At 42.3% G+C, this 24727-nt stretch overlaps 1 protein-coding gene across 1 annotated transcript in view; it reads right to left on the bottom strand.

Moving 5' to 3' along the window:
- Positions 1-4376: 4376 nt before the first annotated feature.
- Positions 4377-24727, bottom strand: part of nr6a1a (nuclear receptor subfamily 6, group A, member 1a) — an 82083-nt gene continuing 61732 nt past the window's right edge. The window contains exons 3-10 of the mRNA XM_087171635.1: positions 16676-16906; positions 15392-15447; positions 14282-14442; positions 13409-13639; positions 12243-12497; positions 11102-11223; positions 10853-11005; positions 4377-9370 (exon numbers count right to left, since the gene is read on the bottom strand). Of these exons, the coding sequence (XP_087027761.1) occupies positions 9240-9370; positions 10853-11005; positions 11102-11223; positions 12243-12497; positions 13409-13639; positions 14282-14442; positions 15392-15447; positions 16676-16906 (1340 nt within the window). The 3' untranslated portion in view covers positions 4377-9239. The remainder of the gene's footprint in view (positions 9371-10852; positions 11006-11101; positions 11224-12242; positions 12498-13408; positions 13640-14281; positions 14443-15391; positions 15448-16675; positions 16907-24727) is intronic.

Genomic DNA, 24727 nt, shown 5'->3' with positions numbered 1-24727 from the left:
AAAAATTTGAAAATGATTACATTTTTGACATTTTTTGTTGGTGTCAGATTATGTATTACCTAACTGTGATGAACACTTGGAGGGGCCCCCTGACCATTTTGCCCAGGGCCCCAAAAGACTCTGAATCACAACTGATCACTGTGATCAGCCAATGATACGAACTTCTATGTTGTTGCTGGCTGTACCACATCATAAACTTGTTTGTTATCTCAGTCTGACTGACATCTATGGCAAAACTGGAGAATCTAAATGGAGAGCTGGTTAGTATCAGGAAGAATTAAAAAGAAAGAGTCAGAGACAGATGGTGAATGGACAAGTGAATCTCTCCTCTGCCAAACAAAAAACAAAAAGTGAGTTTCCTCTGCTCTCAGTTCAGTCCTGTATGTTTAATGTTATTAAAAAATAAAAAGTGCTCTGAGGAGACTTTATTTACCCTCCATTTTGTTACAGGCTCAGATGGGCAGACAACATTTTTGAGATTTTCAAGTGGGTCATCAGTTGGAAAAGGTTTGGAACCACTGGTTTGGTGCTTTGGTAAATACAGTAAATCTTATAAAATGTCTCTAATTAAAGGAGCTTTAACTTAGCTCTACTTAGTGGTAGAGACTGTCTGCCCCTAAAAACCGAACCCATAGATCATCTGTGTTGCAGCTTATGAAAACTATAGTTAAGTTTTATTGGGAGACGACCTCCAGTTGCTGTTTCCCATTTCCCATGACCATTCCACAACTTTAAAGGGGCTATTTGTACATTTTGCTATTGCTACATAGCTAACATTAGCATGTTTTGCTTTTATTTCTATCACATGCAATGTAAGATGGAGAACCATCTTGGACAATACCAACCACCCTCTCCACAACATTCTGGCAGGACAGAGAAGCAGCTACAGCTGCAGCAAACGTCTCATCTCACTGAGCTGCAGAACAGAGAGGTTCAGGAGATCCTTTGTTTCCGCTGCCATCAGGCTATACAACACCTCAATCTAATTATTATTGTTTATTTATTATCAACTGTTATTATTATTATTATTATTATTATTATTATTATTATTATTATTATTATTATCAACAATGAGCTAATGGACACATGAATTTCCCCTAGGGGATAAATAAAGTATCTATCTATCTATCTATCTATCTATCTATCTATCTATCTATCTATCTTCTTTTGTTCTATTGAAGTTAGCATGCTAACCAGCTAGCCGCCACCCAGTTGGCCTGTCTTGTCACTTCACCAAACTGAGTCTGTGTAGCATCCAGGCTGTTCTGGAGATGTGGTGCTGCTCTTGTATTGTAAACATAAACCATGGCTGAAACTCTCAGTAAGTAAACAGCTGCCAATGCTAACATTAGCGATGTAGCAATAGAAAAACTTACAAATAGCTCCGGTAACCAGGACAACAAATGTCCTGTTACCTTAACAAAGTACACACAGTTCACTCAAACCGTGATCTTACCCACCACCAGTCCAAGTAGTTTTTTGTTTTTAGTTTTTGCCTCAATCTGACCAAACTGTGACAGCTCCATAACTTGTACTACATGTTTATTATTGCAACCATTTGGGGGAGGGGGGGGGGGTCATTTAGGATGGAGATTAGCAGCAATAACATAGTTAGCATTAGCTGTATTGAGCAGATCAGTGTGACATGAATGTATGTTGATGTGTAGGTGTGTATCTGTTTAGGTGTGTATGTTTCTAGGTTTGTAGGTGTGTATGTGTGTATGTGCCACTCAGGCAGATCAGCTGACATGGTGACTTTAATGACTTCATGTTCCCACACTTTAAAGCTGTGGACATCCTTGAACACAGTCGGTTTTCAAAGGAATTCTTTTGTCCCGACTGCATCACCACACAGCTGACAACAGGAGTCACTGTGATTAATCAGCTTTGGCACATCACATGCGCCGCTGTCTGTTCATGATGGTGGACTGACATGAACTGAACCCACTGACTTCTGCAGGGAAATAATAATACAACAATAATGACACTGACTGTGGAAAACAGAAGAAAGGCTCATAGTATAGGACATAGGCAATCAGTAGTTAACCTACTAACACATGGTAACATGGTAAACACTATGGTCCTTCAAATTAAGAGAGATGATCATTTTTCTTCTTCTCCTTCTTCTTCTTCTTCTTCTCCTTCTCATTATTATTATTATTATTATTATTATTATTATTATTATTATAGGTTTTCAGTTCCGTTTGATTTTCTTAGGTGGACCTTGAGTCAAGGTTGTTTTGTCACACCAGACTTTTAGAAGATTAGTGATAATAATTAGCTAATTAATACCTGATGGTCAATGTTGGACTGTGGTATCATTTAGTATCACAAATGTGACTCCTGCTAACTCCAAAACCTGGCTAATTAATTTGGTTAAGTAGTAGTGAACAAAAGTAGGAAAAACTCCATTTTGGGGGTAAAATTACTGAAGAGAGCAAAGAGAAATGAAACCAGTGTAACGTGACGTACTCTGACTTACACTTTATTCACACCACAGTTAATCCATGACTGTGATCAAAACCGTGGTCCCACTGTGAGTTTGCAGTCCAGGCCAGGAGTGTTGTGTGTTTTATCGGAGAGAAAGAGGAAGTTGGACTCGTGGTGCAGATGGTCAGTATGTGAAGGGCAGTGCTTCACTCTGCGCCAAGGTGAGAGCACAAACACCAACAAATAAACACCTTCACACTCATCCCACACACTGTCTGTTCTCCTGTGAGATGCTTATCTCCCAGCAGATAGTCAGGTCCTGCACTCTTATATAATCATGTACCCAGCCCCCCCACCCCCCTACTACCCACAGCCCTTCAGCAGTGTTGTTGTGCCCAGGGGGATCCGTAGCCTTGACTGGTTCTGATCTGATCAGGGCCTTTTTTTGAGGGGGAGGGAGGGTGTGTGTGTGTGTGTGTGTGTGTGTGTGTGTGTGTGTGTGTGTGTGTGGTGTGGGGGGTGTTAGGACAGCCTGTCAAAAGCCACTCAGTCAACCTTGAGGCGATAAAGCGATGACTGCTCCGTTCTCGTGATGCAATCAGCAGCCGCTGACAACCATCACTCACTGACAAGATAATCTGTGTGTGTGTGTGTGTGTGTGTGTGTGTGTGTGTGTGTTTGGTTGATTGGGTGTTTAGGCTGAGCTGTCCATCTGTGGACTCCTCTACCTCCTAATCCAACCCGTCTCCTTGAAACCACATGTGACTAATTTAAATAGTTTTCCAGGTTGTTATAGTGACAAACATTAACACTGCTGATCATGATCAGAGGTGATATGTCTCTGCACTAATGAAGCACTACATTTATGGTCAGCTCCAGCATTGCACCCAGTCCACCGTGGTGGATGGTGGCTGCTTCACCCACTGTACAATCTTTCTGTATGGTGGCCCTGAGAGCTCAATCCACTGTAACTGAAGAAAACACATGCAAACAGACAAAACACAAACAACTTTAGAAAACAACTTCATCAGTTTGACACATGAGCTGCAAATACTCACAACACAGCTGTTTCCAGGGGACACTAAAAAGTGATGGACCTGGCTGGGACACAGTTGTGACTTTTGAAGTTAAAAGCATTAAACAACAAGCGTGCGCATGGACACATCCATGCAAGTTTGTACCAGTCAGGTCCATCGCTTTTTTTAAAGTTATGTCTTGCCTTAATTCTGAGAGACAGAGAGAGAGAGAGAGAGAGAGAGAAAGAGGGGTGCAGCAAAGGGCCAAAGGTTGGACTCGACCACTGGGGTGCCGCTCTTTTTAGTGTCCCCCTGGAAACACTTCCTGTTGTGCTGTGAGTATTTGCAGCTCATGTGTTGTGTTTGTCTTTTTTCTGTTCTCATGTGTTTTATTCAGTTGCAGTGTTTTGAGCTACAGGGCCACCATAGTTCTGGTCTGTCCATCATGGTGGACGGTCGCTGCTTCATTATCTTTCTGGGCTGCTTATGAATAATTGTGGTAAATAACTGTATTTAGAATTTAATTACTACATCAAACAGTCAGTTTTGAACTATGACAACAGCTGTATTAAACACAAGCAATATTTCTAATTATGTCTGTATTGTGTGTGTTTTATGAAACAACAGGACTGACCGATCCAAATTAAAAATGCTTGACTTGCAGTAAATGAGAGGATCGTGTTTAAAAGAGCAGAAACACTTTTTTGTGTTTATTTTAATGATATTATCTGAGTGTGAAAAACACAGTGGTGTGTTCTGGGCAGCAGGTCAGGGACGAGTACATCCAAACTCCATTCCATGCAGCTTTCAGCTCTATACCCTCTGCCTTGTTATCGCTCAATGAGCTCACTATCACTCACTGAATAGACCATCATCACATCAGTTATGATCACTGTGTATAAAAGTCAGAAAAAAGTAGGACAGTCTGTGTACACTTGCATAATGTTCACATTTATTTGGTTTCAAGTCCTAACACATTCTAAACATGCTTTTAACACGTAATGGATCACATTCTTCACAGGTAGTTAAAGTAACAAGAGCAGACAAGAGATTTCTGAAGAGAAAAACATGAAGGCGTTTCCATTGTCTGATCACAGATGATGACAGTGTGTAAAATCTATTTCTTCCCTGAGGTATGTTGACATTCTTTTTCTCTTCTCATCTTGTGCTCCTGTACAACAGGCTTCTCACAGTGTTACAGCACCAGGGTTGGACTCATGTCGGTTCACCTGTACTGGGGCTTAGAGAGTGCCTCCTGCAGGAGAGGGATCGTGGTTCCTCCTGGTTATAGTGACATCTTCTGGAAAGGTAAGCAAGGAAAGGAAAGCAGTCTGATGACCAACCCGTGAAATATATCCCAAGTTTAAAACTATGTTTTGTTTATTAAAAATCTGAACATGCAGTTAGTATGATAGGCCAGTCGTTCTGCCAGTAGTTCTGCAGGATCTAGTTGAGGTTTAAAGTGATGAACTGGTTGAACTGTTGATGTGTATCCTCAGATCTCTGCGAGCTAAATGCATCATACGTGAGAGGAATGACGTTGGTATCAGTTAAATGAGGCAGTTTCTATTCAAAACCCAAATGAGTCCAACCCCCGGTGATAACACTGCACTGAGTGTGTCTGTGGTCTCATGCCACAGCGTCAGGGTCACAACAGCAAGTGAAAGCAGGAGAAGTCAGTCCGACCACAGCTACATTCTCTGATTGATAATCGATCACGAGCAGCATCGACAGATATGATAGCAGTCTGATGTCACCGCTACACGTCACCTTGAACCATCTCAACAACAACAGAAAAAACACACACAGTCGTATCATGATGTGGTGAATACGGCGTACAAAACAAACAGCCATTCACAAGATAACAGACGGACTTCACAAAGGTCAGCACAGGAAAATAAAGCACTGCAGTAAGAGCGCGTCACATGAATGCTTCTTCAGTTCGCTGACACCGTCATACAGAGGTACAGAGGAATATGAGGCAACATGTTCACGCATTAAAGAAAAGAGGAGGGAAACATGTATCAGCACTTGTTTCTAAAGCTGAGAGGTCACTGAGTGAAATAAGAGACACAAAATAACAGAACATTGGTGCAATGAAACCAATAAATAAGACAAAAAAATCACCTATTTGAAAGTAACATGATGACAAATAAAGAGGTAGTTTCAGTACAGAAATTGCAAATGACATCCCTTGTCTGCAAAAAATACAAATACAGAAAATAAAAAAAAGAACACTTTTTTCAGTACGTGTGTCAAAATATGCCCGTTACGAAGTCAGAGCAGTGGCAGTAAGGTAGCTATGGTGAGGTTTTTAAAAATATATAATAATGATCAGTGTATGCTGCTGTGACATTAAAGAAAAAATCCCACTTCAGATCCTCTTCCACCGTCAGATCTCAGCCGTCTGTGATGTTCAGTGCATTCCTGGAGTTACTCTGAGATATTTGTTGTTGGCCACCCTGAACCTCAGCAGTATCCTACACTGCCCAGACTGTCTGTGTACAGAGAGGCTGCCCTGCTGAACATCAGCGCTACATATCAGCTCTAGAAAAAAGAAGCTGACATTTTTATTTCATATATTTGACATCTCTATCATTAAACTCCAGTGTAGTGGTTTCTTAGCGGATTATTTAAAGGGGATTTTTCCTTTAACATGATTCATCACATCACTCAGATCTGTGTTACATAGAAGCATCTATCCCTGAGAACGTGTGGATTAAAGGGTCACATCACCAACATTACACAAACACATTTTCTCACTCGCTCTACAGCCCTGCAGATACTTTCCGTTTTATTTGCTCAGATTATTGAAAAAAAATTTCAAACAAAAAGAAAATCAACAAAAACCTTTGAGAAACAACATCCTTGATACTCGCTGAACACACTGATGACAGATGGAATTTAGTTTGTCATTGAACTACTTTCTGGCAAAGACATAGTCCCTAAGAAATCTATGTCCATTTTATCGAGGTGAAAACGGAAATCTCAAAACTTCAAACCAAAACTGTCTTCATGGCGACATAACCACCGGAGGTGAGCGAGAAAACATTTTCCTGTAATTTAGATGAAAAGACTCTTTAACCTCAGAAGCCTGTGTGATAGATGATGTACATTTGAGTATATTGAGAGAGAAGACGTTCTCCACGCAGCTGACTCAGCTGCTCTCAGAACACTGCTGGTAGAAAATGAGTGTAGTTTCATTAAAGTCTGGAACCAACAATGGCTCCGAAACATCACATTTGCATTGTAAAATGTCTCAAAGAAAAATACATGAAAGACGTCAGTATTGTCCATATAAAACGTGGCTGACATTGCCTGAGTAATAGTTTTTTTTCATAAACCACTGTGGACAAGGAATGAGTTGTTAATAATCACATCCAAAAAAAAAAAAAGTCAAGAATTCATTCAAAATTTTAGAAAATGAGGGGCTGTCTTCAAAAAAACAACAAAAACCCAAAAGATTCACAATAACTACAAAGGTACATGAAAATGTATAAAAATCAAATGAAAAGAGACTAACTGAAACATGTGAAAGAGGAACACTGCATTGGACTGGTGGTGGTGTTAAGGCTGCCCACAGAGAGGTGGATAGAAACATCCATCCATCATCAATGCCAAGAGAAAAATCCACACTGCATGTCTCACCTTCAAACTACATCCACTTTCACTGAATTGGGGTGGGGGTGGGGGGGTGGAATAAAGTGGAAAAGGAAAACACTTTTTTCTACAGAGGACCTACAATGTCCTGGAACCTACGTCTACTAATACTACAAGTACATCAGCATGGTCACTGAGGAACTCCTGAATGCAAAACATTTAATACTCACTTTACCCTGTTTAGATCCAGGTCGGCAGGGACCTGAGAGAGAGGAACACACTGGGTGGGCAGTGGCCGAGGTCAAGGGTCAAGGTCTCTGAACCTCACCGTTGTGTGCAAAAAAGAGAGTCGTTGCGAGGACTGCATTTTGTCTGCATTTCAAAATTGTTCATACGTAATGAAACGGCAAAAAACCTGAAGGATCCACAAAGACGCTTCAAGCTGTTTGAAATGATCATCTCATATTTCAAAAATAAAGACCATTTTCTATGGCTTCTTTTAAACAATGTGCATATCTGTCACAGAGGGTACAAAAGCCAGAGGTCAGTCACCTAAATTCTCTAAACCCAGGCTGAATCCACAGAGACATGGTCCAGATGGATCACACTGAATCCACTTGTGTCCAGGTTAAAGTGATAATCTGTTTATGTCTGAGCCAACATTACCCACTGAACCTGAACCAGGTCTTGGGTCCACACTTTGTAGTGCCCCTTAAATCGGGGTCAGGTCGGACTTAAAACTGCCACTGGTCTTTGGTCTGTGCAAAATTTTGATTGGACCTGAAGAGACCTGAACACAGTCTAAGTTCCTGTAAAAGTGGAACATTTGAACAGACCAGCTGGTTTGAGCTAACAGAAGCTAACAGAAGCTAACAGAAGCTAGCGCTCTACGCCAGCTTCATATGAACCGGAGGTAATGAACACTGACTGTAAACCACTATTTATGACCTGGGTTCAGATCAGGATCCGTTCCACTTTGGTTCTCCTGGGTCAATGATACGTTCACTGACCCATAAAAGTCTCTTAATCAGAATTAGGTTTCATGATTTTTGGTTTGTTCTGAATGAACTAAAGAAGTCGACTTTATACCGAGCACTACCTTAACCAAACATCAGTATTGTGGACCTTAAACTCAGGTGATGTATTGATGAGAACTTGAAGAGAAGTTCCCGTCCCTGAAGGCAGCAGAGCCCAAAAGATGTCTGGCAAGAAGTGGCGGCAAAAGCAAAGACTGGGAATCACGTCAGCTCAATGCTAATGTGTGTGCATAAGAATGTGCGCATGTTTAGCAGCATTTAGAATGAAATCCAGCAACATACTCATCTGTCCAGCAGAGGGTCCCCCCCCCCCCACACACAGATTGATTCATTTCTTATCCTGATCCTTCATTGATAAGAAATCATTTTTTTGTGAAGCTATCAGCTCCCTACCCATCAATGGGTGTTTGAAAAAAGCATTGCATAACACTTTGGTCAAAAAAGGAAAACAATAAAACTAAAAACAGCAAACCAGGGTCCTCTTCTTCCCCTGCCATAAAGCCTCACATCCCCAGTCTATGATTGTAAAAAAAATACCCGTATGCTCCTTTTTCAATGAAGATCCAACACCTGTCACCTAAGCTCATGGAATGTGTTAAATTGACAAGACCACCTCCCGTTAGCAGGATGTCTGAGAGTCCATGCAGATAAAATACTAACTTTGCATTTTCAGTGTAACACAACACTGTTTCTTATCTTTGATTTATTCAGCTCCTTTCTGAACATTCAGTCTCTGATTGAGGTGCCGAAGCATCCACAGGGATTTGGTTTTAGACTGGGCCACTCTTCATTTAACAGCACAAAGGTACCTGAAAATACATAACATCATAACATCTTCCTGAGGTAGTCTCACAACACTCATCACGTGTCTTTCCGCCCCCGTCTGAATAAAATAAACTCTTTTAAAGTCTAGCTCTAACAATGGCAACACTGACACATTGAGCAAACTGGATACACACTTGTAAACTCCAAAGACCAATGCATCTACGAGCATTTGTTTTGTACAGAAGCATGTGCACAGTGTAAATCAGCATACATTCAGCTCTGTCATGTAATAAATATATAAAGGAAAAAAGTTACAAAAAACAAACTAGCTGCTTGTCACATTCACAAGAGGGGAGACCAATCCCTCAACTCGGGGGGTCGAGGGTGGGGTCTAGTTTCCGGCGGAGGTGGTCACGCAGGGCAACGGGCCGGTCCTGTAGCTGGCCAGGCTAGATTTGCAGGAGTGCAAGACTGCTTTGAACAGGAGGGGGAGCTGCTCCAGAGGGACATTCACCAGCTTCCCTGGAAACCAAAACAACCACTTTAGTTGAGCAATTAGCTTAGCTTAGCTTAGCTTAGCGTGCTTCACATTGGCATGCTGTGAATTTGTGAAGTAATTTGATAATGGATGAGAGTCAAATAATGAAATAATTGCTGGTGCCCAAAGAATATACCACAAAAGAGTCATGTCATTTTCACCACTCTTTTTAAAACAAAGACTTTTCATTCACTCATTAGTTTCAATCGTTTCTACTTTCAACCAGCATGGGGACAGATGAACCCTTTGAGCTGCAGGAGGGTTTTCAGTATGACACATCAGTGCAGGAAGTGCCAAGTGTCCGTGACAGGAACTTAACACGGATCAAAAAACAGCAACGTTGAAGCAGCTGGGATTAACTGAGTTACAACAGTTTCTATTGTAAGAGAAGCTGAGAGCCAGAAACACTGTGGAAATGTACAATATTGCGAATTTATCAAGACAACTGATACAAACAGAGGATGTTTGCCAAAGTGATAAAAAGTTAAAGAAAGAAGAACAGTTACAGTGACTGGTGCTTAACAGTGTTTTGGGGTGACAGCACTGTCCAAGCAAAAACAGACAGTACCTACAGAAATAGGTCAATTTATGAAGACAGGTGTAAACACAAAGGCAGGAGCAGATGGTTTATTATCTGGATAGAGAGTTCTTTTATAGTATCAGGTGTAAACAGGGTGTTTCAAATGAAGGTGTAGGCCTCATGAATAGAAACCCTCTAGATGATAAGGTGGAAGGAGACGAAGGCAGCCGTGTTCATCATAACAAAGAACAGAGAGGCTTAAAGGTTCTGTCTGTGAGTTTCCTCTGCTGCTGAACCTGGTTTCTGGTCAGAATCAGGTGGTGGAAGAGCTTCAGCCATTGTTGTCTTTATAACACAAGAGCTCATAATACTTCCTCAGAGCAGCTACGTCTTCAGGACAGTGAGTCGCTCTCAGAAAGTGACTAGACGGGCTGGTGCTACCTGGTTAGCATGCTAACTTCGGGAGACGGGCCGGGGCTATCTGGTTAGCATGCTAACTTCGGGAGACGGGCCGGGGCTATCTGGTTAGCATGCTAACTTCGGGAGACGGGCCGGGGCTATCTGGTTAGCATGCTAACTTCGGGAGACGGGCTGGGGCTATCTGGTTAGCATGCTAACTTCGGGAGACGGGCCGGGGCTACCTGGTTAGCATGCTAACTTCGGGAGACGGGCCGGGGCTATCTGGTTAGCATGCTAACTTCAGGAGAAGAAAAGATGTGATAGAGACAAAAGTTAACATTGGTGTTAGTCTCCATCTCTGGAGACAGATGTTGGTGAGTAAAGGAATGAAGTTTGATTCTGAACTAACAACAATTCTTCTAGACTGGTCTGTAAAAAGCTGCTAATGCTAATGCTAGCTACGTAGGAATAGCAAAAACACATAGCTCTTTTAAATGCAGCATAAAACACAGCGACCTGTGTTCTCGACAGAACTTGGAGGCCTTACCTGCGATGCAGCGGATCTCCGGTAGACACATCAGGATCTCAGGGAAGCGTTTGGGCTGGTGGGGGTACTTGTACTCAGTGTAGTCCTGACACACATACCAGTAGCGCTTGTTCAGCTGCTCAAGCTGGGAGGTGTTGGACAGGCCTCTGATATCTGCAGTGATGTGAATGGAAGGGAGAGAGTCATGTGGGGGACACATGGGGGGTCAGGAAAGCTTGGATCCAGTATCATTAGAGCTTGTGCTGTTACCTTGATTGAGGAAGTTGATGGCTTTCATACAGGCGTACTCCTCATTACTGATCTTCAACTGGTGGAACTTGCGGAACAGATATATCAACCTCTCCATGACTTCCATCCCGTCCTCGCTGAAGCTGAGGGGTCACACACAGGCTGGGGTTAGGGTTAGCAGCATTTTAAAGATAAAACTGAGTTTAAGTTTTACTGAGATGAAGTCGAGCAGCGCGTCAAAAGAATGTAAAATCCCCTTAACACTATTATCTTCTGTGCTTCAGTGAACAGGCAGAAATGAGGGAGGATCAACTAAACGTCTTCCTGATCCCACAGCTTTGTAAAAGAAACTTTAAACTCCACTCATCGAGCCTCAGTTCCCTGTGTTTCTGGCTCCCACGACTCTAATCTCACTCTGTAAATCACACATTCACTCCTAAACTAGAGGCAAATTGAACGAAGCAGCACAACAACACCGTATATTAAGAGAATGTGGGTTATGAGGTCAGATAATTTTGCTCTGATTTACACAGAACAGAAAGCCCCCGACTCGCTCTACCTGACGTGGGACATGTGTGTATTTCACAGGTGAGGCGGTGCTAGCCACAGCTCTGTCCTGGGGAGTCCTCCCATTCACGGACCACTTCACTGGCCCTCAGCCAACAACAACACACTCAGAGTCAAACCCTCTGACATACTGAACTCACACAGAAGAACGTCTCGGACAACGTCTCGCCTGCAGAGAATCTTTCATTCCTGATATGAAATGTCTAATTGGCAAAACTCCTGCAGGATTCCTGACGAGATTTATGAATTTACTCCTTAGGTATCAAATGACAAGACATTGATCCTCAATAGTATCAAACCAATTCAGTCTGTCTTTAAAGTATCGAAGTTTGATTCCCAGCCGGGAACACACTGCAGCTCTGTCTCTCTATATAGAGTTTACAGACTAATCCAATGTTGGATTTCTCTTTATTATTATTCAATTGATTTATTTTTGACAGAAAATGTCTCTAAAATGTCTTTGTCTCCACATGCAGCTGCTACAATTGTTAAAAAATATATTCATATTTTTTCATGTCTGTATCATATTCAGATTCAGGCTAGAAATGTTGCTGCCATGTCACTGTCTGTCACTGTCTGACCCTCCTCCACTCACCCCTGCAGCTCGTCGTCAGACGGTGTGTACTTGGCGGTGACGTCGGCCAGGTCTCCGAATATCTGGGCACTGTAGATGGTGAGGCAGGAGAGCAGGATGAGCTCCTGCCAGGTGGAGCTGAGCAGGCAGGTGTAGTCTTCTATGGAGAGCTCGCAGAAGAACGGCAGCTTCTTGATCCAAGAGATCTGACGGAATAGAAGCTCGTCTGCCAGGCGACACAGCAGAGCAAACAGCTCCACCTGTGTCACTTTGTACCTGAGAAGCACACAACAGCACGGGATCAGAGACAGCTGTGTTATATGTGTCAAACAGATGGGGGGAAGTTTGATTGATGCTAAAATGACCCCCCACCCATCGCTACGTAACTTCACATTGTTAAATTATAATTGTTACGCAATATAATAATATATATCATATTATTATAATATAACATGTTTAGAATTATTATATTAAATAACACATACTATTCTGTCATAACACCACCACACTATTATCATATTATTCTACACTACTTTATATTATATTACATTTTATACCATCATATTAGCATTTTTTTGTAGTAAGATTTATTTATTTACTTTATTTATTAGGATATCATAAATCAAATCAATATCCACTATAGTTTCCTTTTTACGCTCTCACAAAAGACAGATACAAACGACTACATCACATAGAAACCTTGAAAAATACACACACACACACATATATATATATATCATAGACACATACCATACACATATATTCTTTTCATTAGTACATCTCTAAAACTGTTTATTGTTTTTGCTGTCATCTGCAGCATACATCTTCTGTCAATTATATATAAAATTGTAAACTATCCTTAGGGTTGGACCGTCTATCTATCCACCAGTTTGTAATGGTGGATTGTTCCACTAGGTGGCTCCTGTCTGTTCCCTGGTTCTGTCACACTGTCATTAATGAACGCTACGCACGCACGTACATACGCACGTACATACGCACGTACGCACGCACGCACGCACGCACGCACGCACAGCTGGTTAAAACACTGAGCATTTAGAAGCTTCTGTGTGACTGAAATAAACTGACCAGACAAACTCTCATCAGCCAGTTTATAGTTAAAGACCTTTAGTAACATGACCATCAACCCAGAACCATATACACTGTGTATGTGTGTGAAATGTTCTTACCCATCTTCTATGAGCATGGGTGTGGCCAGGGGTGCCAGGTCCTCGGCAGCCACCAGCTGCAGCACCAGCGGGTGGGACTGTGGGTAGAGGCTGCGGGGCTGGGGAGCCAGCAGGCCGGACTGGGCAGCGTAGCTGAAGAGGTGAGGCAGGAGCTGGTAGTGTGTGGACATGGAGGTGTTGATGTACTGGTCCCTGAGGGCCGCCGTGTAGCCGTTCATTTCCACAGAGCGACTGGACAAACACACAGAGGCCAAAGGTCACACAATTCTCTTTTTTTGTCTATATATCAAAGGAGCAGACTGAGATTTTCACTCTGCTTCCTGTGGTTGTGCTATGCTAGGCAAAACACATCCCAGCTTTATGACCATTAACCTTTATCTAGGACACTTTTTCATCAACAGTTTCTGCAATTTTCTGTCTTAGAAACTTGTAGACTAAACTTTTCAGCTGGTGTTGAAGCTGCATACCAGAGCTGAGCTGCTCAGGCTTTCTGTTGTTGTTCATTTCTGCTCAGATTTAATTTGATAAAACAAGTATTCCTCTGGATAGATAAACCTCATATTTATACAAAAAGAGACTCAAATAAATACCGTCATGCGAGTATCTAGACAATATTTGTCCTTGATGAGTTCAGATAGACAATGCACTGGTCTCCATAGCGCGAGCAGCAGATAGTGCTGCACGTTCTTTGTTTTTGCTATCATCACAGATGCGAGGAGCTGCATATTCAGCCATTCTGAGGCTGATGAATGCCGTAATTTAAGTCTGGGTGAGACAGGAAGGAGGTGTTAGACTGTCAGGGCCAGCTCATTATCTCCGTGATGGGCCCGGTGCCGGCACTGTGCGGCTGAGTGGATGAGATGAACGACTCACTTGGATGACAGAGTGGAGGCAGGAGATGGCTGGTTGCCCTCCGAGGCTCCGTTGCTGGGAGAGCTGTGGTCACTGTCGCCGTTGTTGCCCCAGGTGTGCTCTGGGGCGTCTTCCTTGAACTCCTGCCCCGACATGATCCGCTCTATCTCCTCCTCTGTGATCTACAACAAACACAGATAGAGGTTAGCTTTTTATTTTGGAGCTTAGAGCACATCGTGATGTGACCAGCCGCTCTGTGTGTATGTGTGTGTGTGTGTGTGTGTGTCTCAGTTCAATTGATCAGCATTGACGAGCTCTGAGCTGCTTCTCAATAAAATGTTGAGGAGCAAGGACACAGTCACACAATGAAGCAGGGAGCTGCAGAGAAAGAAAGGAGGCAAAAAGGTGTGTGTGTGTGTGTGTTTGTGTGTGTGTTGACTGACTGCTACACACACACACCTAAAACAATAGCATCCTTGCAGGTCCATGCAGGGAGAAAGCACCAACAAAAGCCGTTTTGAAAAGCATTAGCGAGCAAGAAAATGTGGTGTCTTGTATCTGTGGCTCGGGTCAATTCACTTTCATTTCCATCAATTCAGCACGTACACCGCAGCAGCAATTCATTCCATATTAATGACAGAGAGGTCCTCCTTTCATTAGGGTTTAGAAATAAAGCCGTCTTTTAATGGAAGCAGGCGTTTCTGTGTCTGTGTTTTTTTGACTTGCTGAATGGAGCTGGAATGAATTGACCACATCCCTCCCATGAATAGTGGCTCAGTGGTACTTAGCCTTGTGTCACCCATTCTCCTGACCATTTGCTCTCTCACCAGTGTTCAGAATGAAGCCGGCGATGAATAGGGAATAATCAGCACTACGTGGTTATACTGATGATATAACAAGGTCAGGACTCACTCTCATTACAACCTTCGTGAGTACACCTACATCATTAGCATTACAGCACTCCAGCTCTGTGTTATTTAAGTAAATGGTTTGTGCAGTAAATGCATTCAGGGTAAGTGAGCTAAGTCTGAGCCTGAGCCACAATAATACATGTGTGAGCAGGGAGGAGGTCAGAGAGTGTCACCAAAACAACATTTCTGCTGATAATTGAACGTGAAGTCAGTGATTTACCTGAACAGGCCCGATGCTTTTGTTCCTGCCTCCTGGCATACCGTCCTCCCTGATCGCTGCAAGACAAAGACACAATTCAGCTACGGACAAAACATGAACCATGACACTGTGACAGCTCTGCCCAGTGGCTGCAGCTCATCAGACTTCCTCTGTTTCCATATGCTGATTTCTACATGTTTCTCTCTGTTCTCTGGGACTCGTCTGTTAAAAACAGACTAAATCTATTTCATCCATTCCATTGAATACTTGGAGAGTAAATCATAGAAAATGAGGCCTTCAGGGTGGGGGGGCCTGAAAGGTCAGTTCATGGTTTTGTCCACTGGGGGGCAGCGTATACATATAACACAAAGACTCTGACAAAGGACAAAGACTGATTTGGTAGAACTAGTGTGTTTCAGCCACAGCTGTAAAGGTAGAGCACATCTGGAGGTGAGAGAAAATTTAAATAAATGTATTTAACCTGGTGAAGAATCACAAGCTCAGGGTCCAGGTGACAGGAGAGGGATCAGTTTGGGCTTGTTTCAGGTTTTTAAATATAGTTTTTGATTTAGTACAGGTTTAGTTTTAGAGGCTGAATGATGTAAATAAACAGTCTGATGTCTTTTTAGTCATTTTTCAAACCCATGCTCAACTGATTGTTAGAGATCAGCTGAGACATTTTTAATTATGATTTTAAGAAAAAGAGATATTAATGGCATGAATACAAATGTTCAGTGATTTAAATATACAGTACATTCAGATATGTGCTCACAATAATCAATATTTTTTAAAATATGCATTAGGATGCACAACCAGGTAGACAATAAGATGAAGATTTAAACACTCCTAACTGCAGGTTAGGAAAGAGTTTAAGTAAAACAACCCTTCACCTCAGTCAGACTTCTTATTATAATGTTTGAATTGGCCTATTAGTATCAGTGTGTCCAGTTTCAGTCTGTTCTGTAAATTATTCTGCACAAATGGGTGTGATATGTGAAGACTGTGACACTGAAATCAAATTTAAAACCAGCTGTGGACAAACTTCACTCTACCCTGAAACAAGGCAGCGGCCACAAAAAGAAAAGTCTGATCAGGATCTACAAGACTGAACTCCAGCTGGAATGATTATTTGATTAAATGAATAATTGGGAATATTATCAGATTACTATTTTCATAATTGGTTAATCTTTTAAGTTACAAGCAAAAAATCCACATAGAGAAAACACATAAAAACCATAATGCAGATTGTCGACAGTGCGTTTATGTGTGGTTATACTGAAACCTGAACACCTGTCCATACTTTACCTTTGCGGTTCATCCCCATCTGCAGACACTTCAGCAGGCGACAGTACTGGCAGCGGTTGCGCTGCTTGCGCGACATCTCGCAGTTCTTGTCGCGGCTGCAGCGGTACACGCGCTTGTTGCAGATGCTGCGCTTGAAGAAGCCCTTGCAGCCCTCGCAGGAGATGATGCCATAGTGCAGGCCTGTGGCGCGATCTCCACAGATGAGGCAAGTTCGCTGGTCAGCTGGATCATCTGCAGAGGCAAAAACAGGAGAGAGGAGGGGGGAGGATTTAGAACTGTTTCCATCATACTTCTTTGCACTAATTCATCCACACCGTGAAAAAAAAATAGTGGGTGCCAAAACCTTGCTGAAGGCACAAGTTTTTAAGTGAGATCATGGGGGGGTGGTTGGGGCTTAAGTGCTAGCCAGGCGCTGGCTAATCCAGAGGATCCTTAAGATCCAACTCTCATTTTGTTAAAGTGGAGGTGTAGCAGGCATTAGGATGGAGAGTGGAGACGTCTGGTATGTTTTATTCAGAAGCAGAAACCTGATATGACACAAGTGATTTGTTTACAACCTCTCTCTCCTCTCAACAACACTGACATCACATAAAGACGTTCTCTAGTTGGACACAGAGACATATCACTGTGTCAGAAATCTGCTCTCTCAATTTCAGTAGCTTAATCAGTATCTTCTTGTACCTTCTACTTCCACACCAGTCTATCTCTGCACGGATGTTTAACCTACACCTTTTTTGCTGATCACTCCAAAATGTGAAAAGTTGTTAAGACAGGAATAAGTGAGGGCAGTAATTTGGAACACATGTGAGGAGGGGGCTCGCGGCACAGGAAGTTGTGTGGAACAGGATGTCCTGAACAAAGCATATTAAGAATAGCAGTAGCAGTTGGTTGAGTGCTGACCATGACAGATGGAAACATTAAGAGGAGAAGAAAAGAAGAAAATGAGCCAAAGTCTTAGAAAGTGATACACAGTGAGACGTGGACGTATGGGAGAATGTAGAGCTGTGACAGACTTGGGAGAGGATCAAAGAGAGATGGATCCTGCTCAGGACCTTCCCTCTGAAGCTGTTTAACTGAAGTTGCTCTCAAACTGTAAATACAGCAATCTGAGAGGAGCGACTGAAAATCTGTTCTTAATCCTCCTTCTACCTCCAGGCCACATAATGCACAGAATCAAACTCATGAGGAAGCTGATCTTTAAGTCAGTGTATATTCACACTTATTCTCTGCAATGATGGTCTGAAGCTTTATGACACGTACGCACACACACACGCACAAACACACAAACACACAAACACACACACACACCTCCTGCTAACAGCTGGTGAGGAAGAAGATGGGATGGAGTCCATGGTTACAGCAGCAGCTCGGCTCAGACCGGCTGCAGCAGGAATGTGGTCTCCTGCTGTTCTGTATCAAGGCTCCACTGGAATCAAACATCAGGACCATATGATCATGATGATGACCTTAACACTGGCCTCCTATAACACTGTCATTCACATATAATATTCCTTATTAAAACCTGGCACCGACATTACCCACAATGCAACTTGACCATCAACAATTCACTCAGGGGTAGTTAAAGCAGCACTGCAGTGACACAACCATGGGACTCATGTTTTGCACTTCTAATTGTGTCCACCATGTGGAGCTAGAAAACAGGCACCACACATGCTTCATGTTGCTGCACATCAAGTGTAAATCAAATGATGATTGTCTCCCTTCATATCAACATGCAGATGTCTTCAGTGTGGGACTGTCATCTAACATGTGAAGTTTGGGGCAGATTGAAGTTTCCACAATGAAGCATGGGGGTGTTCTGCATTTTCTGACCAAGTTTGGGGCAGATAGGACGAATTATACTAGAGTTACAACACAGTAACACAGTGGTCTAACAACCCCTTTTCAATTTCAACATCTGCCCTTTGTTACTTTAGCTGAGCTAGCTGCAGCAGCTCTTACTACACAGCTTGTGTACTGTCATAGAACCATAAAGTAAATTTGAGCTGTTGATGTTGGAGCTACAGTCTGAGGTGATCACCATGACACCAGCAGCTTCCAACTGTGAAGCACAACCAGAGGATGGAGGAGACACAGTAGGTCTGAGGCTGTGGTCCAGCAGGTTAATGCTGCCTGCTGAGCCTCAGATTTACCTGCACATCTGATTAATGTAAGACTCCTGAGGACTGCAGCACACTGCTCCACACAGGCACCATCTTTACCCTCCTATGGATTCTGTGGTTGGAAAATCAGTAATGGACGCAGATGAGCAGCAGTGAGGTGATCTCTGCTTTGTTTACTGACATACTATTTTTATGTCATACAGGCCGTCTTATATAAAAACAGTTATTTTCAATAGTGATCAATCTGTTGAATATATTTTAGATTAAAGTTTCCCAGAATCAAAGGTATTAACCTGACATTGACAGATCATGTTCACCAAATTTGGTGAGATTCTGTCCAGGAGGTTTCAAGTACATGTTTTTGGTATTTGTGGCGCCCCCTATGGATCGGGATCAAAAGGCTTTAGTAGACCGATTACCAAACATGGTCTGAAGATATTTACCAACACTTATGATGACTGGACAAATTGTTACCGAGTTACGGCCAATTTACTGCTAAACCCCGCCCCTTGTGATATCTACTGGTCAATATCTTGATACAGCTGTTAATGAACTTGGTCAACTGATGAATTACAGACAGTTCAGTTCCAATCAGACCTGGAGGAGATGTCAAAAATGTTTTTCAAAAAATTCTAAATGGCTGACTTTTAAGGTCCAAGAGGCTTTTTTGTAGAGAACATTGAGCTGGACCAGTGTAACAAATTTAATTCAGCTCTTCACCTCAACATAACATACGACATCCTTTTTGAGAAATGATTTAAAGACGTCACTGACTCCTCGTCAGTGAGTCTTGAAACCGTTACAGAGTGAGGACGAAGCAGCTGCAGTCTCACACAGGTGTTAGTGTTTTCCCTCTTGGGAATTGAAGAAACCTGATACTGTGACCCCCCATCACCCATCATTGATTAAAAGGTGTCATGTTTTGACAATAGATAGGCCATAGTAACATAATCTTTAATATTCAAATGAGAAGGCTTAAGCCTTTGTGTGTGTGTGTGTGTGTGTGTGTGTGTGTGTGTGTGTGTGTGTGTGTGTGTGTGTGTGTGTGTGTGTGTGTCATTTAAAGGGACAGCTCATCAGAGCCATGTGACTGAGCTGAGAGCTAAGCCTCCCGAGAGAAAGGGGGTGGGGTGGGGTGTGTGGGGGGTTCATAGCAGCCTGCAGGGTTCATGTACTAAAGGTAATTAGAAGGAGGTGGGAGACCACATCGCATAAAGCCTCTCCCAGATAATGAATGGTGAATAGAGGACTTCTTAAGTCCAGTGACAGATTACCATTATAAATGCTGTGAGCTTTAAGTTTGCTGCCTGCAGGAGACTGTAGAGGCGGCCATAATGTACGTGTCACACAGCTAGCCCCCCCCCCCGCCTGAGATGAGTGTTTAACTGTTGTGGTGATTCATTCTCCACAGGATGGAGGTTAAGTCGTCTTCTTTACACATTTGATTCAAGGCAGAACGGAGGCACCTTCACTTGGCCTCAGCCGAGGTTGCCCCAGAGATGGGCCGACGTCCACACTGCTCGAGAGAAATATTATAATCTTTTTGAGGATGCAGTGTGACCTGAATGCATCATAAAGATAATAAACACAGTTAGAAGACTATATATATATATATATATATGTATGTATAGTTTAATATATATAGTTTATATAGGCAACTATTGATTGATCAATAATTCGCTCTGACTGTATATTAAAGGTTATACTTGTTTTTTATTGGACCTGAATTGTTTTATAGCAGTGTTTTTTTGTTTTTTTTAATGTTGCACTATTGTGCAGTGAGTTTGTCTGAGTAAAGTGATTTTCAGCTGCTAAGCTTCAGAGCAAAGCAGAGCGACACCTCCGTGAAGCCTGAGAAGAAAGACCCAACAAACTTTTCTGCTTGTACTCATCCTCCTCCTCCTCACACAGCAGACATGCAGCTACAGCTAAACTCCACTCTGATGTTACTGTAAATAACGACAGCACACACCCTCACCTCCTCAGACAACCATTTGTCAGACCATGTGCTCATTGAGAGAAGACATTAAAACCATATATTTCATTGCCCCCCTCCCCCCCTGTGAAAAGCCCAACTTCCTTCCATGAGTCAAAAACACAATGGCTATTAGCTGCCTCCACTTGGGCTTATTTGCCAAATCTCTCACCCTGTCTTTCAAGTGCATGGCCACCATATAAACAGGCTGATTCACACGTTCACACACTTGATCTCAGCGTGTCACGTCCTATGACTCCTCCCCCTCCTCCTGCAGATGACAGTTAAATATTCATGACATTTACAGAAAGGTTTCACTGTAAAACTTCAGTCTGCAGCACGTCTGACCTGCAGCCTGAGGCCGTCTGGAATCAAACACTCACATCGTGTACAACACTCAAGGAAATAATGAATACATTTTCTCACTTTACCAAGTGGATAAGAGATGTTTCTCTACAGTAACACAGCAGAAGTGGAGGGGATTTCATTCTTGCTACTCACAGAAGAAAAAGTCACTGAACCCTTTGAATGACCTGCTTTTGGTCATAAAAGGAGTGACCCCTTGGGTTTAACAGCTGCTCGAACCTCCTCCTTCCACCAATAACCTCAAACCAGCTCTTCCAGCAGACCTGATGCTCCTCCTCCCTGCTCCACCTGTGGGTGTCTGCAGAGGCCTGTTTACACCACACACACAGCTGATGTTCCTGAGCATGATGCGTGTCTTTGTTGTGAGGCCTGGTTCACATCAGCTGATATTTCTCTAAATGTTTGAGTGTTGTTTGGAAGTCAAAGTGTCTCTAAACCTCCAGTCTGGTTTCACTGACTGACTCTAGGTCTGATACCCCTGACTCCAGTTAGCTTCTGTTCACACACTTTTTCAGCTCCACTGTGAATGTGTGAATGATGTTTTCAGTGTAGACACATCAAAAAGATGGTGTGGTTGTTGATTGTAAGTTAGATGAAGATTTCATCATATTTGAAGACAGATATATACATAAATGGAAGGTTAAGAGCTCACCGATAACACCAGTCTTACTCTGGAAGACCCACAGAACACCTTGTAAACAGTTTTCAAAGGGACTACCTCATTAGACAGTAGTTCAACTGAAAAAGCTCTGATTATCTGAACTAACTGGGACATTGTTTCTGGACATGCTGCTGTGCTGAGTGGCGATAAGAGGTCTAACCAAAAAAAAAAAAAAACCCAAAACATCCGAATGGTCAAATACGACTGTAGGTGAGCAAGAAACATGTTGTTGACCCTTTACAAACAACTGTAGCCTATGGGTGCTCTGTGTAAAATGAATAATCAGTCAGGAATGTATTTGGCGGCCTACTTGGTGCTGAGACACTTAGTTCAGAGGTTACTGAAGCAAAGGTCGAGACCAACTGAGGATCAGCAGGATCCTCCTCTGGAAACAGTCTTGTGAAGACTGACCAGTGAAAAAAGCCCTACGGGTCTGTACAAGCAGTTCATTTAGTTAAGTGACACCTAGTGGCTGTAGTGAATGTGACAAGAGACGATGACGTAGTCCAACAGACAAAGTGTTAGAGAGGAGGTCAACAACATGAGACCCGTGTTCACTTCCTGTTTCAAACTTCTGATGTTGTGATGATGATGTTCATGATGTTCACCGTCATGGGGGAATGAAAACAGCTGCATGATGTCATTTGTGGCTCTGGAGCTTCAAATAACCCTGATGATGTCACACCTGATGATGTCATCAGGGCTATGTGAGCTGCATTAATACAGCATTACTAACTACTGCTGTTGCATTATGGGAAATGAGGATTTCAGCCTCGCCTTTTAAATCTACCAACTTTATAAAAATGCTAAGCTAAATTGCCTAAGTTCCCTTTCAGTGTGTTTAATATTTTATTACTGTAAAATGATTATTGAGTCTGTGAGTATCACTGATTTAAACTTTTCAAACTTAAATCATTGATAAATTGAATTAATTATATAATTGCGTCAAACATGCTGCAAATATGGTTAATTTATTATTTACTGAAAGGCTGTTTTTTAAGAAGTTGTGACAGTGAATCCCTCCACACTAAGAGCAGTGCTTCATTTTTATCTCCACCCTCTTTCTCTCTCTAGCCTGGGTAAGGGAACCCCCGATGCTCAATCACACACACACACACACACACACACACACCCACCCCCGAGGACCCATTAAAGGCTGCATTGTTTCCCAGGGGTCAGCCTGGGTTTCATTCCAAACTTTAACGCAAACCAGGAAATGCAAGTGGAGCATTTAAAGCCCCAGTCAATGGCAAAGACAAACAGCGCTCTTATTTCCCATTGCATCCAACATGTCCCGGTCAGTGTTCACTGCAAGCTGACTGACTGGGGGAGGTGTGCATGTTTCATCCCTCACACGGATCATATGAATGAGAGTGAGATGATTTTTGAGAATGAAATCAGCTGATGTGACTCCTTCATGCACCCCCCCCAAACGGCTTCATGCTGAGAACAGAGATGTATCACGGCCAAATCTCCCCATTGTCCCCAGCCGCCACACACAAAGGCTGATGTATAGTGTAAAGCGGCTCTTTGAGTGGCTGACAGAGCAACAAGGCGTGCCGCTGAAGAGTTTCTCTTCAGGTTTTGTCTTGGGCTTTCCATCACAATCATGCCCAGCTGAGACAGGGAGCGGGGGATGGAGGAATGTGCTGTACTTTTCCACTGCTAGTACCCCTCCCCCCTCCCCTCCTTATCTCCTCCTCTCCTCTGAAACTTATCTATCCTACCTGGGGATGGAGCATTTTCCCCCCTTCACTATGACTGGTATGTACGAGGCATTCCAAGACCCTCTGGGACTCTGCAGATCCAACATTCCAAGCAGCCCACACTGTGATGCTAATCTCTGAAGTTATGTGCATGCAATTGTGGATTGGGCTCATCCAGGACACAAAGGTAACCTGTTGACATTGGTGTCTTGATAATATACACCCCGGCTTAGAGGCTAAACCATTAGCATTGAATAATACCACACCAAAGACAAGCTATGCATTAAATGTTATGCTAATGCCATGTGACGCTGCTTTGTTAAATCACATGGGGAAAGGCCTCGACTGCAGGAGTCTTCCTAACTGTCTCAGAACGTATTTTATCGATTCAATTCAAATTCAAAATTCTTACATTTATACATCTGGACTGATGTCAATGTGCTTTTAACTACTGATCTATCCTTAATATGAGCGGCTGAATTAATAAGTATCATTAGAAATTTTATATACCAGCACCAACAACTTTTTTCATTAGCTTAGCTGTGACACATAAAACGTGTTTTTCATTTAACAAACAGAAACCTAACTTATAAATGTTCTTTGAACACGAACAGTCGTCTCAATGAAACTGTTTATGCTTGACATTTTTTATTTAAATTAAAAACAATCTGATTAAAGAATAAGTAAATCTAATCAGTGGCACATTTATGTCAATACCATGAAGGATTAAAGTTCAATACTCAGCTTTTATTATTACGCTAACGTTTTTCTTTTATGCAAATCCAAATGTCACCATTTTTTAAATCACTGTTTGTTGTTTTCTCCACAGAAAAAAACTGTTAAGAAAGCTACAAAATCACTGGGATCAATTGGTATTAAACTACTTTCATATGAGGTGTTGAATGACTGAAGTAGTTAGCTTTACAGCTCTGGATTCAAAATATTTTAGTCAATTTATTCAAAAATAGAAAGAATAAAATATGCTCATTAATGACTTTTCTACTTTGACTAAAGTTTGCATGTTGTGTTGTGTAATCTGTTTCCGCTAACTGTGTAAGATGACATCACTATTTAACCTCTGCTTAAAAATACAGTCAGCTGACACTGATATGAACCAGGTAGTGAGTTTTACAGTTTGTGCTCTCTGATACAGATTCATACAAAAGTGATGTTAATGAATGTTGAGCCTCCCTATTATTAGCATGGAGGGGGGCAAGGGGT

The sequence above is a fragment of the Seriola lalandi genome, unplaced genomic scaffold, assembly GCF_002814215.2.
Source record: "Seriola lalandi dorsalis isolate HSWRI2012SDOR001 ecotype SW California unplaced genomic scaffold, Sedor1 jcf7180002054883, whole genome shotgun sequence".
Lineage (NCBI taxonomy): Eukaryota > Metazoa > Chordata > Actinopteri > Carangiformes > Carangidae > Seriola > Seriola lalandi.
Note: the sequence above shows the minus strand (reverse complement) of the source record. Positions and strands in the feature narration are given on the sequence as shown.